General features: G+C 42.4%; 1 protein-coding gene across 1 annotated transcript in view; it reads right to left on the reverse strand.

The window, feature by feature from the left end:
* The window catches only part of ano2b (anoctamin 2b), a 55,506-nt gene extending 42,744 nt beyond the window's left edge, over nt 1-12,762 (reverse strand). Inside the window, exons 1-6 of the mRNA XM_061073969.1 lie at nt 12,730-12,762; nt 9,423-9,824; nt 1,837-1,935; nt 1,075-1,226; nt 913-967; nt 778-829 (exon numbers count right to left, since the gene is read on the reverse strand). Of these exons, the coding sequence (XP_060929952.1) occupies nt 778-829; nt 913-967; nt 1,075-1,226; nt 1,837-1,935; nt 9,423-9,824; nt 12,730-12,762 (793 nt within the window). The remainder of the gene's footprint in view (nt 1-777; nt 830-912; nt 968-1,074; nt 1,227-1,836; nt 1,936-9,422; nt 9,825-12,729) is intronic.
* Nucleotides 12,763-13,037: the final 275 nt, after the last annotated feature.

A 13,037-nucleotide genomic window follows, 5' to 3' on the forward strand; every position in this document is an offset into this window, starting at 1 on the left:
TAATAAACTTAAATGTGGTTTCATAAGAACTCTGTTGGGCCTTGGTAGAGGTATGAACTCTACTGAGTGAAATTCTAGTTGAATTTGAACTACATAATTCAACTGCTACTGACGTGCTTTGGCCGGCACTTTCAGAATAGATGTTACTCAAGCTCACCACTACATTCACTTTTACTTTCTGATCTCATCCTTAAAGGGCAATAAATACGATTTGTACAATGGCACAGCAGGGAGTCACCACAACAGGTTTATTCTCAGTGACTCAACTATTAACCACCCTGTTGCTGGGATTCTAATTTTCTTAACCAATTTTGGAAACAACCAAAGCAATCAATGTTCATGACACATCCACTACAAAGGATCATGAAGCCTTTTATTAGACCAAAACAACCGACTGCCAACAAACGTTTTAATGCCGCTATTCAAGACTCCTTCAGTCAATTCTTCTTGACCCCTGCTATTTTTACACAGCAATTACAGTCAGCCCCACTTAAAGGGGGATGGGAGGGATCAGAGAAGGATTGTCACCGTCTAAAGTCATGATTGAAGCCATTGATTATCACTATTTTTAAAAAACATAATGGAAAGATCATTGACCTCTCTAAAATGTTAATGCCTGTGGCACACATATAACATCCAGGACAAGTCCAACACATATCACTTATTTAGTTATGTCCAGGCTCAAAGTGTTCAGGTTAATGTGAAGAATAAAGGTCTGGAAAATGATTTATCATCCTCCCACACACACAATGTCTATGGACTGTTAGATGTCCTCACCTATGGTTTGACAAGTTCGTACACACACCGTTCTTCTCAGGATCTCGTACACCTGAGGAAGATGTGAGATATAAACCAATTCTCAACCATAACATCACATTGGAGAAGCAGATGAAAATATAAATGCACACTTACAACTCTGCCCCTCGTTGCATTGTCAAAAAAAGTGTCCTTAGATGTGATGTTGTACCTGAAAGAAACACAACCGACACATCTGTTAAGTGCAAGCTCTATGCCAACACTAAATTCTGCATGTGTGTGTGTGTGTGTGTGTGTGTGTGTATGTGTGTGTCTCACAGGTTGAGTTTGTCTCTGGAGAAGCAGTGCGAGAGAAATTTTGTGCGTCCGTTGTCTGGATTTGGGACTTTGGGCTGAAAAGGTTGATTCAGTTTCCTCCACACGTTGCTCATACTGGACCCAAAACCACTTTCCTCTTTAAGTTCGTAACTCTGGTGAAACACACAGCGTACAAGTCAATAACAACACAACAGGTCAACTTATTACACAGGTAAGAAGGGTCCAGAGGATCTTATTGTTCTCCAAAATGTAGAATTTGAAGATTAAGGAGCCTTGTCGATGTATAACCCAAATTCAGTATTAGTATTACTATAAAATGAGCCACCCACAATACACATCACCTAATCCTTTGCAGTCGTAGTCTATTTGTTTCTTCTCTGCTTAATTTATTTTTTCTGACTGAAATTGGCTGTTCTATGAAGAAGTCCCACTCTCCATCTTAAAGGAGACATATTATACTTATTAATTCTATTTCCTCTCTTTCCTCAAAAGTCCATTATTTTTCCTCTTTTCAGCCTCTGTATGAAATGCTAGTTTTAGCTCCTATCTCTTTAATTTGCAGAAGTCTGACACAAAAAACCTATATAATAGGTTCGAGGAAAGAAAAGCTGAAAACCCATAATATGTTTCCCTTAATGATTTTCCTCAAATCAAATTCTACTGTCGCTGCAGAATATACGAAAAACCATTACTGCACATGGACCCAAAAAGTCAATGTCAGTGTCCATAATCTAGACTGATACTGATGGGTATTGATTTTACCGTTTTAGTGGGGACCTTAATCTTGAGGAACTCGGCCTCTCGACAGAGCACTGGCCAGGGTGCATGGAGACGAGTGAAGCTGGGGCCGTGGGCCTTAAACTGAAAAAGAAACAAAACTTCATGTTAAGGACCCAAACAGAAAAGAGCAGGTCTACCCAGATGGGTGCTCAGATGTGGTGGCCTGCACTGCAAGTGGTGCATCCTTATTTCTTGACCCACAATAAAACACAAGATACTAAGTTACATCCCTTAAGTATGGCTGGCAGTGTTCACAATGTACATTTTACTTATTACGTTTCTCTATTTCCTATGTTCATGTACTGTTGAGTTTGTGGGCTAAAGTTTTCCAGTTAGAAAGTGATTAGTGAACAGAAAATGTAATGTTTTGTGAATTATCTTAGCAGATTGCTAAAGGCTGAAACTACCTGCTGTATAAAACCATCCTACCAGACCATCTGCTGGTGCTGCTTTGCAATTCAATATAACTGACACACTCTGTTGTAGCAGGAGAGTGTGTGTGAGCTACACTTCACCGCAGTCAACTGCTCCTCTGCTGCTTTTACCTCCACATCTCAGTGTCGGCCTCTGGGAGCCGCAACTCCACGTTTCACATTACTCAGCTCTGCGAGTCATGCTTTCATTTCGAGCCCGGCCCAGCCGCTCCCCGCCACTGTCCTGACCCGGTGAATCAGATTGGCTAACCAGACTCGCCAGCAGCATCACTCTGGTCGTTATTAAAGATGGATGCAGCCTTTGGTCTGACGGCGAAGCCCCGGGCTGTTTTCCTCACTGCTTTTGTTGCTGCAGCCTGTTCCCGACAACGATTGGGTCCTTTTTTTGTTGTTCAAATGTATTTATCATAAGTAACATCAAATTCTGAGTCATCCAGCTCGTTCTGCTAATGAATCAATGTCCAGCGCCCACGCAGTAATTATTATTTAATGTTAAGATGCATTTGCAAAATGTGATAATTGGCAGTTTCGCATATCACCGAGAGGAATGTGATTGAGTTCTGCATTTTAGTGCACCGACAAACTCTCGTCTGTCCCTCTGCGACTGAATATGGATTAATTAATCAACAGGAATTGTGCAGCAGCGAAATTATACACAGCAGCAGCAGCATTTACAGGGCCGGCCTGCACTGTGAGTGTGAGTGTGAGCAGAAATGAAAGAGAGAAGAGGCAGCGGGAGGCAACAGCCAGGTAACCTTACCCTCCTCAGACCCCCACCAGCTTCTGTAAGAGAGGGGAGGGAGGTGGAAAGATAAAGGTGCCACCGGCAACCCACGGAAACCTGAAACGATTCTCTTTCTCCTCTCTCGACTCCTACTCTCCTGAGATCTTTCACGCCCCCCCTCCTCACATATATTACTGTACCTTCTGCCACCCGCTAGCCACTGTTTCACTGACTGATTGACTGACTGGCCGACTCACTAACTGTCACTCAGACTCCTCTTATATTTCATTATCATCCACCACTCGCACATCCACGCTGCCCTTTGTCCTTCACCGGGGACACAGTGGAGCGGGACGCCACCTGAACTCCAACCCCTAATATGACTCTTTTTTATAAGATCATAGGACAAACTTGTGGGCTTGGTTGATTTGTTTTCACTTGATTGCCATCTTTCAAGTCAATAAACTCACTAATGTATTGGGATTGTAGCCTTACATCAGCCTGAGGCATCCTTTCTCATCTCCACCTGCTGCCACCATCCAGTATATTTAACCCACCAGCTCAGTCACCCCCTTCTATTTCCTCCTCCTTCCTTTCCTTCCTCCTCCTCATCCTCCCTTCCCCTTGGTGCTCCATCAAAAAGCAGAGGATATAAATACCTTTCAGCCTGGGGAAGGTTAATTAGTGGCGGGATTTCCAATTATCTCTTTATCTCTATCGGGGTGGTGAGTGGGAGGGTAACTGGGACGCAGCCGGGGGCGTCTTGTGGTGGGTAGTGGGGGTACTGAGTATGAGAGGGTGAACGGTTGGGTGATGGGATGTCCAGGTAGAGAGAGAAGTGGTGAAAAACTGAGGGAGTGAGGTGAGAGAGGGACAGTGACGGAGTGAGAGCGAGCAAAATGGATCAGTATTAAAGGGATCGTTCACCGAAAAATGAAAATCCACTCATTATCTACTCACCACTATGCCGATGGAGCGGTGGGTGAAGTGTCTATATGACTCGACATTCGAATTCGCACACACCACACACAAACTTGCGAACGGGAACGTGTCCCCAGGCAGGAGGGTATCAGAGTTTTTAGGCTAAAAAACATGGTGTAAATGCACAGTTACAAGACAAATTTAAATGTCTGGGCTCACAGACACTTCGATGACACCACAGGAGCAGTATGGAGCCATGTTGGGTTTTCTGTCTGTTGTTTGTTTTCTTTTGAAGACGTGGTCAACCTTCACTTCAATTGTATTGGATTTGGCTGCAATGCCGTTTATCTCTGAAAGTGTTGTGTGGACTCAAACACTTCACCCACCCCTCCATTGACATAGTGGTGAGTAGTTTATGAGTGAATTTTCATTTTTATGTGAACTATCCCTTTAAAACAATGAGGGAAAACAGCATGAAAAAGCTGTTAGATGTTATTAGTGGAAGTTGCTGAAAGACGACGGGGGGGCTGACATTAGAGGGTCTCCTACAGACCTGCAGGTGGTCCGATGTATGGATCCGCCTGGATATACTGTACTGACAGTTAGCATTGCTCTTATAGTCGGCACAGGCTACCGCTGAAACACACAAATACACATTCTCATCATTGGAGGAGGTTTGTTTTTTTTGTCCAAGCTCCAAAATATGCAGATATTTTGGAGTTAAAAGCTCAGCGTACATCCTGGTACAAAAGTTTAAATTTAGTAAATCATTCACTTACAACAAGAAGTGACGAATTTAGGCGGTTTGACCCCCAGCTCCTCCAGTCTACGTGCTGAAGTGTCCTTGGGCAAGACACTGAACCCTGAGTTACCCCGATGGCTGCGTCAAACAGTATGCTGTTCATAGAAGCCCTCTATGAATGGGTGAACCCAACTTGTTCTGTAAGGAACTTTGAGTCGTTGAACAGCCCTATATATCAATGCAGTCCACGATCTATACAACAAAAGAATTTCAATACAACTCTTTTAACACAGAATATTCAACGACAATTGTAAAATACTTTATGTTAGTGTGATGCTTTATTTCATATAGGTTTTATATTTGTCAATAGTTTAGGCTAATTCTATGTGTGGAGGCTCATCACAGTGTTAAATAGATTCTACAAGCAGGATGTGATGGGCAGGGCCAGCATGAAAAAATCCAATATGCATGAGCAATGGGACACACAAGCAATTTGTGTGGACAGAGACGGACTCGGTCTGGAGCAAAGGTACGTGTTGCCGAAACACTTAATCCTGCTCGCTCTGTTCCTCAAGCCCCCACAGACCGAACCCCTCACAGGTCGGAGCTCCACTTCTTGAATTAACATCTCCCTGAGATTTAATTAAAAGTGCTCTGTAAGAGAACGTCCCTAAGAGATCGAAGGTCAGCTCAATAATCCTCAGGCACAGTCAACAAGTTTGACATTCAAGCCAGGCTTCCTCCCCCCCACCCTCGCACATCCAATTAATCTGAAGTGAAACAGGTTGGACATGAACAGGAGAATTTAGCTCAGTACAATGTCCCAATTCATTAAGAAAGAGAAATAGTGTTGAGGGTTTGTTTTTTATCTACACTTGAACATGTATAACATATGCAATGTGTTTAATGTGATAAACATTTAGGAGGTGATTGTCCATATTCTCCTATTTCCCTCAGTTATATTTTAATTCTGTTTCAACAATCTGAAGATCTATGTAACTTGGTTTAGAAATGTGCTGTTGAAATTATTATTATAATTGTAATAAATAAGTAATTATGTAAGAAAAACACTTTTTGTCCACTTTCAGGTGTGTGTGTGTGTGTGTGTGTCTGCGTGCGTAAGTGTGTGTCTGTGTGTGATCATTGGGCCTGCAGTGGATAGGAGCAATAACTCTAACCAAGCTGTCACTTGGTTTGTTTAGTGATAATCTCCTTCATTACTTATTCAGTTTCCATATATTCCTCTTTCAAAATGGGAGCAGTCACATTTAGATGTGCTACATACATTTTTGAGGTTGATCATACGAGACAGTAGATTCACCTTAACCCCCTAATGAGTCATTTACTACAGTGACCATTAAAACCTTTGGCCACACGTTTAATTCACTGATAATCCAAATGGTGAAATGTCCCCGTGACACAAATTGATATATTTTAAATTATAGAATATTTTTGTCTACAGATTATTATGAGGCTGGTGCTGTTTAAACTATAAACTATAATAACGTTAACATCACAAACCTTTGCTACAAACTTTATTATCTTAATTATTCCTTTTTATGTCTTTCCATCCGACTTTGTCTGTATCAGAGGCAAAAAAAGAGACAATGTTCCTTCACATCACCGGGAGCTTCTACAACCACATCTAGCTCCGCACCGATGGATTTGTCAATCATTCTGTCAGCGTACCTGTCACATCTTTTCAAACAAAGGATATGGTTATGCAAGGCTTCCTCTTCATACTGGCTGTAGATTCAATCTTCCCCTCAATCCACGAGCTGCGATAAGGAGCTATCAGTCAGTGTGCTAATCTCATCCTGGTTTAGGCTTCATGGCCACACTGTCAGCAATCTGATTAATACTAGCCTGCGGGATACACACTGCCAACTGGATGATAGCCAACACACAGCCACAGACACACACACACACACACACACACTTGTCTCTTGTTGGGAGGACACTCATGGACATAATGCATTGCCTAGCCCCTTACCCTAACCTCAACCATCACAACTAATCGCCTTACCCTAACCTAATTCTAACCCTAACTCTAAAACCAAGTCATAAACCTCAAAAGGCCCTTTGAATTTGTTAAGACCAGCCAAAAGTCCTCAGAACTATATACCTCATAACCATAGACACACACACACACACAGCCACAGCCACAGCCACACACACACACACACACACACACAGCCACAGCCAAACACATGTCCGAGCCTAATTCTTGCACATCAGTACAACACAATCATCGTTCATTTGAGCTGCAGACATCTCTTCCCTCATCATCACACCCAACAGCTGAAGTCAGCAACACTTAAATTTGCCAAATTCTTCTTCTTGTTGTTGTTGGAGCCAAAATGCAGTAGTTCATTTGGTAACAAGTGGAATTTTAACAATAACTAAGTTTGTACAACTCTGTGGCAGTGAGCCTGCGGAGATCACAGTCTGTGTATACTGCCAAGCACCCACTACATACACACACACACCACACAAACACACATACACACACAGACACACACTCAATTAAACCAAAGCGGGACAGAACTACACACTCTCACTCTGGTTGCTACGTAACCCACAATCACAGCGAAGGCGATTGGTACATGTCAAAATAAAATTACCCATGTAAGGCTAAATTAGTGACTCATTACAAAGAGGTCAACAGCTGTGTTGGCTTCGGCAACTTAGAATTAGAGTCCACCAGCTCAGATGTAACCTCAACCGTCGTGAGCAGATCGTGAATCCAACACAAACAAAATCCCAGAGATAAACACAAGGAAACAGAAACATTACAGGGAAATAGGAGTTGAAAGTCTTGACCGAGATCCAAACCGAGGTTCATGCCTTTGTTACATTGTTTACATTTGATCTGGTTAGTTTTGGTTTCACATTATTTAAAGGCTAATGTATCACAATCCTGCAAGTCTGGACAACTCAGATTCTTGAGACGACTGAGGCGTCTTCCCTTTCTATTGGTTTATAGCTGTCTCAACTTCCTGCAATTGGTCCAAACTGTCCCAAAAAACGTTTTCACACTGCAGACGATCGGAACCATGGTTTAGTTTGATCTGGACTGAGACCACTTTTATTCTGACAGATGATTGGTACTTTGATTGTCAATAATCAGAGCAAGTAATTATATCCTATGAGAAAATAGGATGCAATGCTTGTAGTAGTTGCTAGGGCTCAGCTCTAGGAACAGTCTCAACGTGGCTCTATTCTGATGATGAACGACAAGCACCAGTCGTTAAAGTGTGACATCGGTAAAGATCCATCAAAGGCAGTTGTAACAATTGTTGACTCAAGGTTTCCTTTGCTTTTCTTCCAGCGCTGAAGGAACAAGGCTGAATGACTCATCCCATTTGATTTCTTTTCTCTGTTTCTTGGGTTTGCAAATCGTGTGTTGCCCTTAGATACAAGCTGCTTCCGACACACAACTCTGCCGTTCTTCAAACCCCACTGTGTGAAGAATGTTCTGCTAAGACTGCGCTTCAGGGGAGTTTTCTTGAGCTCTTCTGTGGTCACTTGTTGAAGAAGATTTGGTTGTTTGGGAAACTCTAACTGGTCTCATCGAGTGTTTTTCTCTGCTCACCCAGTTGTCTACACTTGACATTATATGCAGCGGTTATTTATCCTTCATTTTTCCTTTTTGTGTAAGTTGCCTTTACAAAAGTCAAAGGTGGCATATCATTTATTTAAGATAAGGTAAGACCCCTAGACACAGGTGCACATGGGGTCAGGAATCTAACCCGGAGCCTCTGAAGTGATAACTTCAGTTGTTGGCTGAATTCCACTATATCCGCTGGGAGTCACTTGACCCCGAAATAAGAGTTTGATCATATTGTGGAAGACGATGGAAACATTTTCTTATCTCTCTTATTAGTGGCTAAGAAAAAAAAATGTTCACATGCTTCAACTGAATGTGTCTACCTCCTAAATCTGTTGATTTTATCAGTGCACTGTAGGTACACAAGACACAGGTGGATACCTTATTGTGCCTTTGGCTGTGATTGGACCTGCTCTAAAGATGACTGATCATCAGTATTAACGTAATGGCTCCTTTGGGTTGTGTCTTACTTTCTGTTTTATATAACGTTGCTATAATTTGGTCAACAGCAGCCAGGAAGGCAAAAAATCCCTCTTGCTGCTGTAATAGACAACTTATATCCTTAAAAACCATCTGAATTTCACCCACCACTTCCCTCTACCATCCGAGCCACGGTCCTATGTAGGCGCATACCTTAAATAGCTCAAGACAGAGTTACATCAGATGCTGTGTGCAGGTTTATCTTAAAAAACCCTATAAATCTATAGTGTAAAGGCTCTATTTTAACAATATGCTCTGAAGCACATGGTGCAATGCACATTCTGGTTGAGTCCAAATCCATTTCTACTATTTTAACTGCAGAAAAAATTGTTGGTTATAGTTATAGTAATGTTATAGTTATGATATAATAAATATAAACTGCTCATTGTCTTTGAATAGGTTGAACTCATGCATTGCAGGGTTGCATCTAGGTTCCATTGATCGGCTCTGCTTGCACTCTGTGCGGTAGTAGTTGGGCGGCAGAGCAGGCACCAGCCAATCAAATTGGTGCAAACAGGCAACAGCAGATTTCAATACTGGTGTTGGTACAATAGGGGAAACCTGTGTTCATCTGATTGTGGTGGACAGGTAGCACTGCACGTTTGCATGAAGTCACAGGTTTTTGTGAATGCTCAGTTAGTATGACCACGCACTCACCTCTCTGTCTCTCTCTATCTCCAGGCCGGCCTCCAGCAGGTTGGCCTCAAACTCTTGTCTGATCAAGCGCATCTCGTGCTCAGCCGGCTCCATCAGCTCGTTCCCTCCTGCAAATCCAAGTTCCATGAACACCTCGTCGATGTTCACCGCCTCTCCTTCCGGCGCGTCCCCTCCTAATCCTGCCATAGAGTGCGAGCCCACCGACTGCCGAAAGTTGCCATTGGAAACAATAGATAATCTGTCATGTGACACTGATATGCTGGCGCGGGATCGTGAGAAGCTCTGCCGTATGGAGTTGTGCCGTCGCTGATGGAAGACCAGGACATAGTCGACTTTCCGTCGGCCATCAGAGAAGTAAAGGCCTTCTCTGTTGCTCTGGGGGCTTGACGTAGGACCCACAACCTGCAGGGATGCAAGAGGAATCAAAGCCAACGTTAAATACAGAGTAAGCATCACCAAACACAGAAGCAGTATGCTGTGACGTAGAGGATATATACTCTCATTAGTTGTGATCATATAAAGGTATCTCACTCACTTTAACAAAGCGAAATCGTGTACCACACAGAGCATCCTCAAGCATCGGAGTTACGTAATAACTGTTTGAATGAACTTAAACATCTAGTCCAGTGTCAGCACACGCAAACATAAGTGGCTTTTGGCAGGTTCTCAAAAACACTGAAGTGAGAACCTCCAGCAGCAGAGTGGGCAGTTAGCTCACCTCTGGCAGTTTTATTCTTTATTTAGACAAAGAGAGAGCAGAGGGGGAGACTAAACATGGAGGACACAAGAGGGTAAGCTCAAGAGGCTCTGGGTAGGTATGAGGGGAAGGTTTTTTAAACTTCAGGAAAACAGGTTTCTTACCTATCATAAGGACAGGTTTCTAAAATATGTTATCGCTGTGTGTGTGCGTTTGTGTGTGTGTGTGTGTGTGTGTGTAATCTTGAAAGCGCTGCATTTTAGATTTAACTTGTTTGTTGGAGTTAAACTAATTAATTGCTTGTCGTTACATCAGCTTAATGTGTGTCTTTGATTTTTTTAACTATACTCTAATAATAAACATCCTCCCAGTACAAATCACATGAAAAGCTTTGCTGTTGTCTGGGCCTTAACACTTCATTAAATAACAAGAACAAGCAAAAAAAGGCTAAAAATGCCAATAGATGGGAAGAACGCTTTATAGCTAAATAAGCTAGTTATCGTCCCTAATCAAGATTTTCGACCAGTTCACGTTTTTGGGGTCCCTGCTTTATAGAGTGGCTTCCACCGTTAAGTCTCCGCTTAAGCTGTAGTGCTCCACAGGGGGGGGTGTGCAACATTCTGGTCAGAGAAAATTCCACGTTTTAGCTTTTCTGTCAAATTAAGTTCATAAGTTCACTTGTTGTATTAAAGTAATTGACTCGTATGTTAAACTGTTGACCAGCATTAAATCCATGCAATGTCCAACTGTGCCAATGTGCAGGCAGAAAGGACTGAAAGCAACTGACACTATCGGCACAATGCAAAACCATGCGTTTACGTCCCCATTAATGTTTGTTGGCATATTGCACGTATCACAACCGTTTTAACGACATTCTCAGTTTTTAACATTGAAACTACACAGTCCAGCTGTAAAGTAGGTTTTGACCTAGATTTGCTTCATGCTTCTTTTCCCAGTAGCCAGACAATTCAATTTTTTTCTCTGAACTCAACCTTCATCTAGCTAACTCGCTACCTTAAAGGGATAGTTCACCCAAAAATGCATACATTATCTACTCACCACTATGCCGATGGAGGGGTGGGTGAAGTGTTTGAGTGCACAAAACATGTTTGGAGTTTCAGTTGTAATGGTGCTTGTGCGGTGTGTGCATGCGAACGCCACTCCGGGCTAGGAGGACATTCAAGCCAAAAACATATCGTAAATTACACCGTTTCAGGTCGAATTTGAATGTTGGGGCTTACAGTCACTTGGACGACACCACAGGAGCAGTATGGAGGCATTTTATCTTTATTTTCTGTTTTTTTTTTAACGTTTGTAGAAGTGGTCGACGGATACTCGGCTGCAACGCTGTTTACCCCTAGAACTCTGGCAGTGTTTTGTGGACTCAAGCACTTCTCCATCCTCTTTGTTACCACAGACTTGGTATACATATCGGAAACATCATGAAACTTATCTCGTCGACTCAACTGGTCTTGGCTGTCGGCCATGGTGAGGATTAGCTTGGATTTCAAGGAAATCTGGCCACATGCTTTGTTAGTTCCACATTAGCTAAAATATTAAACAGCCCATAAACGTCCATGCTTCTCCCACACAAGTGGTTTCACTTTATACTAATGAGGCCTATTCTACAGACTGTGTTTGACTGACATCTCCTGTACGACTGCTGGGTGGAGCAACTAAGTCCTCTATCACTCAAAAGACTGAGTCCAACCCCCTAGTGTTCATTATATTGACTTTGTAACTTTTCTATTTAGGCGTCTGACTTTGCAATGTGAAATAAAACAAAATAAAACATGGAGAAATGAGTACGACCATGAGCAATTTCAGACAGAGCCACAGAGTTTGATGATCTCATGTGATTCCCAGCGTGGCTGCACTTATAATTGGTTTGCAATCAGCATTCGTGTGGGCGAGCATTCTTCAGTCAATAAATTGTACATCCACATAAACTGAAATAGTACACTGTTTCTAACATCTTAAATGTTTCACTTCTCCGGAGCTAGTATTTCATATATTTCTATTTCAAGCAAAGCATAACTGTCACAAATGCATCTTGTGTAGGCTCTAGTGATAGTAAAACCACTATGAGGCTAAGATTCAGTTGTGGGAGACTTTTTAATTCTCAGCATCATTCAATTTAAACTGAATTCAAAGTCTACTATCAAGTGAAAAATGCTAATGTCCCATGGAGGTATTGGACGCGGGCTGTTCCGCAGCTGTACACTGTAAATACATTCAACAGTACACACAGTGGTTGCCACTTTCCAACTCCTGGAACTTTCATTAAGGATTTCATGCAGAAACATTATGTATAAGCTTCTTATCAGATTTAGCATCACCGGTCAAATAATGGCCGTGACCAGATTATGTGGTTCTTACAGTGTCCAATTGGAAAAATATAATAGTAATAAATATATATTGCATGTATTATTGTTAATAAGAAAGCAACAATACTAGATGTGATGCATCTTTGTTATGTCACTATGTAACCTGGTGATACAACTAGAGGAGTGGTAGTAGAATAGGGATCGACACAGATTGGTCCCTGGTGAAGGTGAAGGACATCTAACATGAAACAGGGTGGCAGCGGGCGGACGGTGCTGTACTCACCGGGATCTTGTCTTCACTCGTGGACGTCTGCATGCTGTTGCGCTGGAGAGACACACAGAAGTAGAAGAAGAAGAAGAAGAAGAAGAAGAAGAAGAAGAAGGAGAAGAAGAGGCAAGAGTGAAAGTTGGATTTCCCCTCAGAGAGAAACAGACGCTTTCACCATCACCACCTTCATCCACATCGTGCCCACATGACACCTGAGGTCAGTCCGGTTAGTCCAGAGTCCGGGAGGAGAGACGGCTGCTCGGAGCCACGCTGCATTGTTATTATGATGTTATACAGGAGCTAGTGTGCGTGCGTGTGCGTGT

Source organism: Limanda limanda, chromosome 1 (genome assembly GCF_963576545.1).
Source record: "Limanda limanda chromosome 1, fLimLim1.1, whole genome shotgun sequence".
Classification (NCBI taxonomy): domain Eukaryota; kingdom Metazoa; phylum Chordata; class Actinopteri; order Pleuronectiformes; family Pleuronectidae; genus Limanda; species Limanda limanda.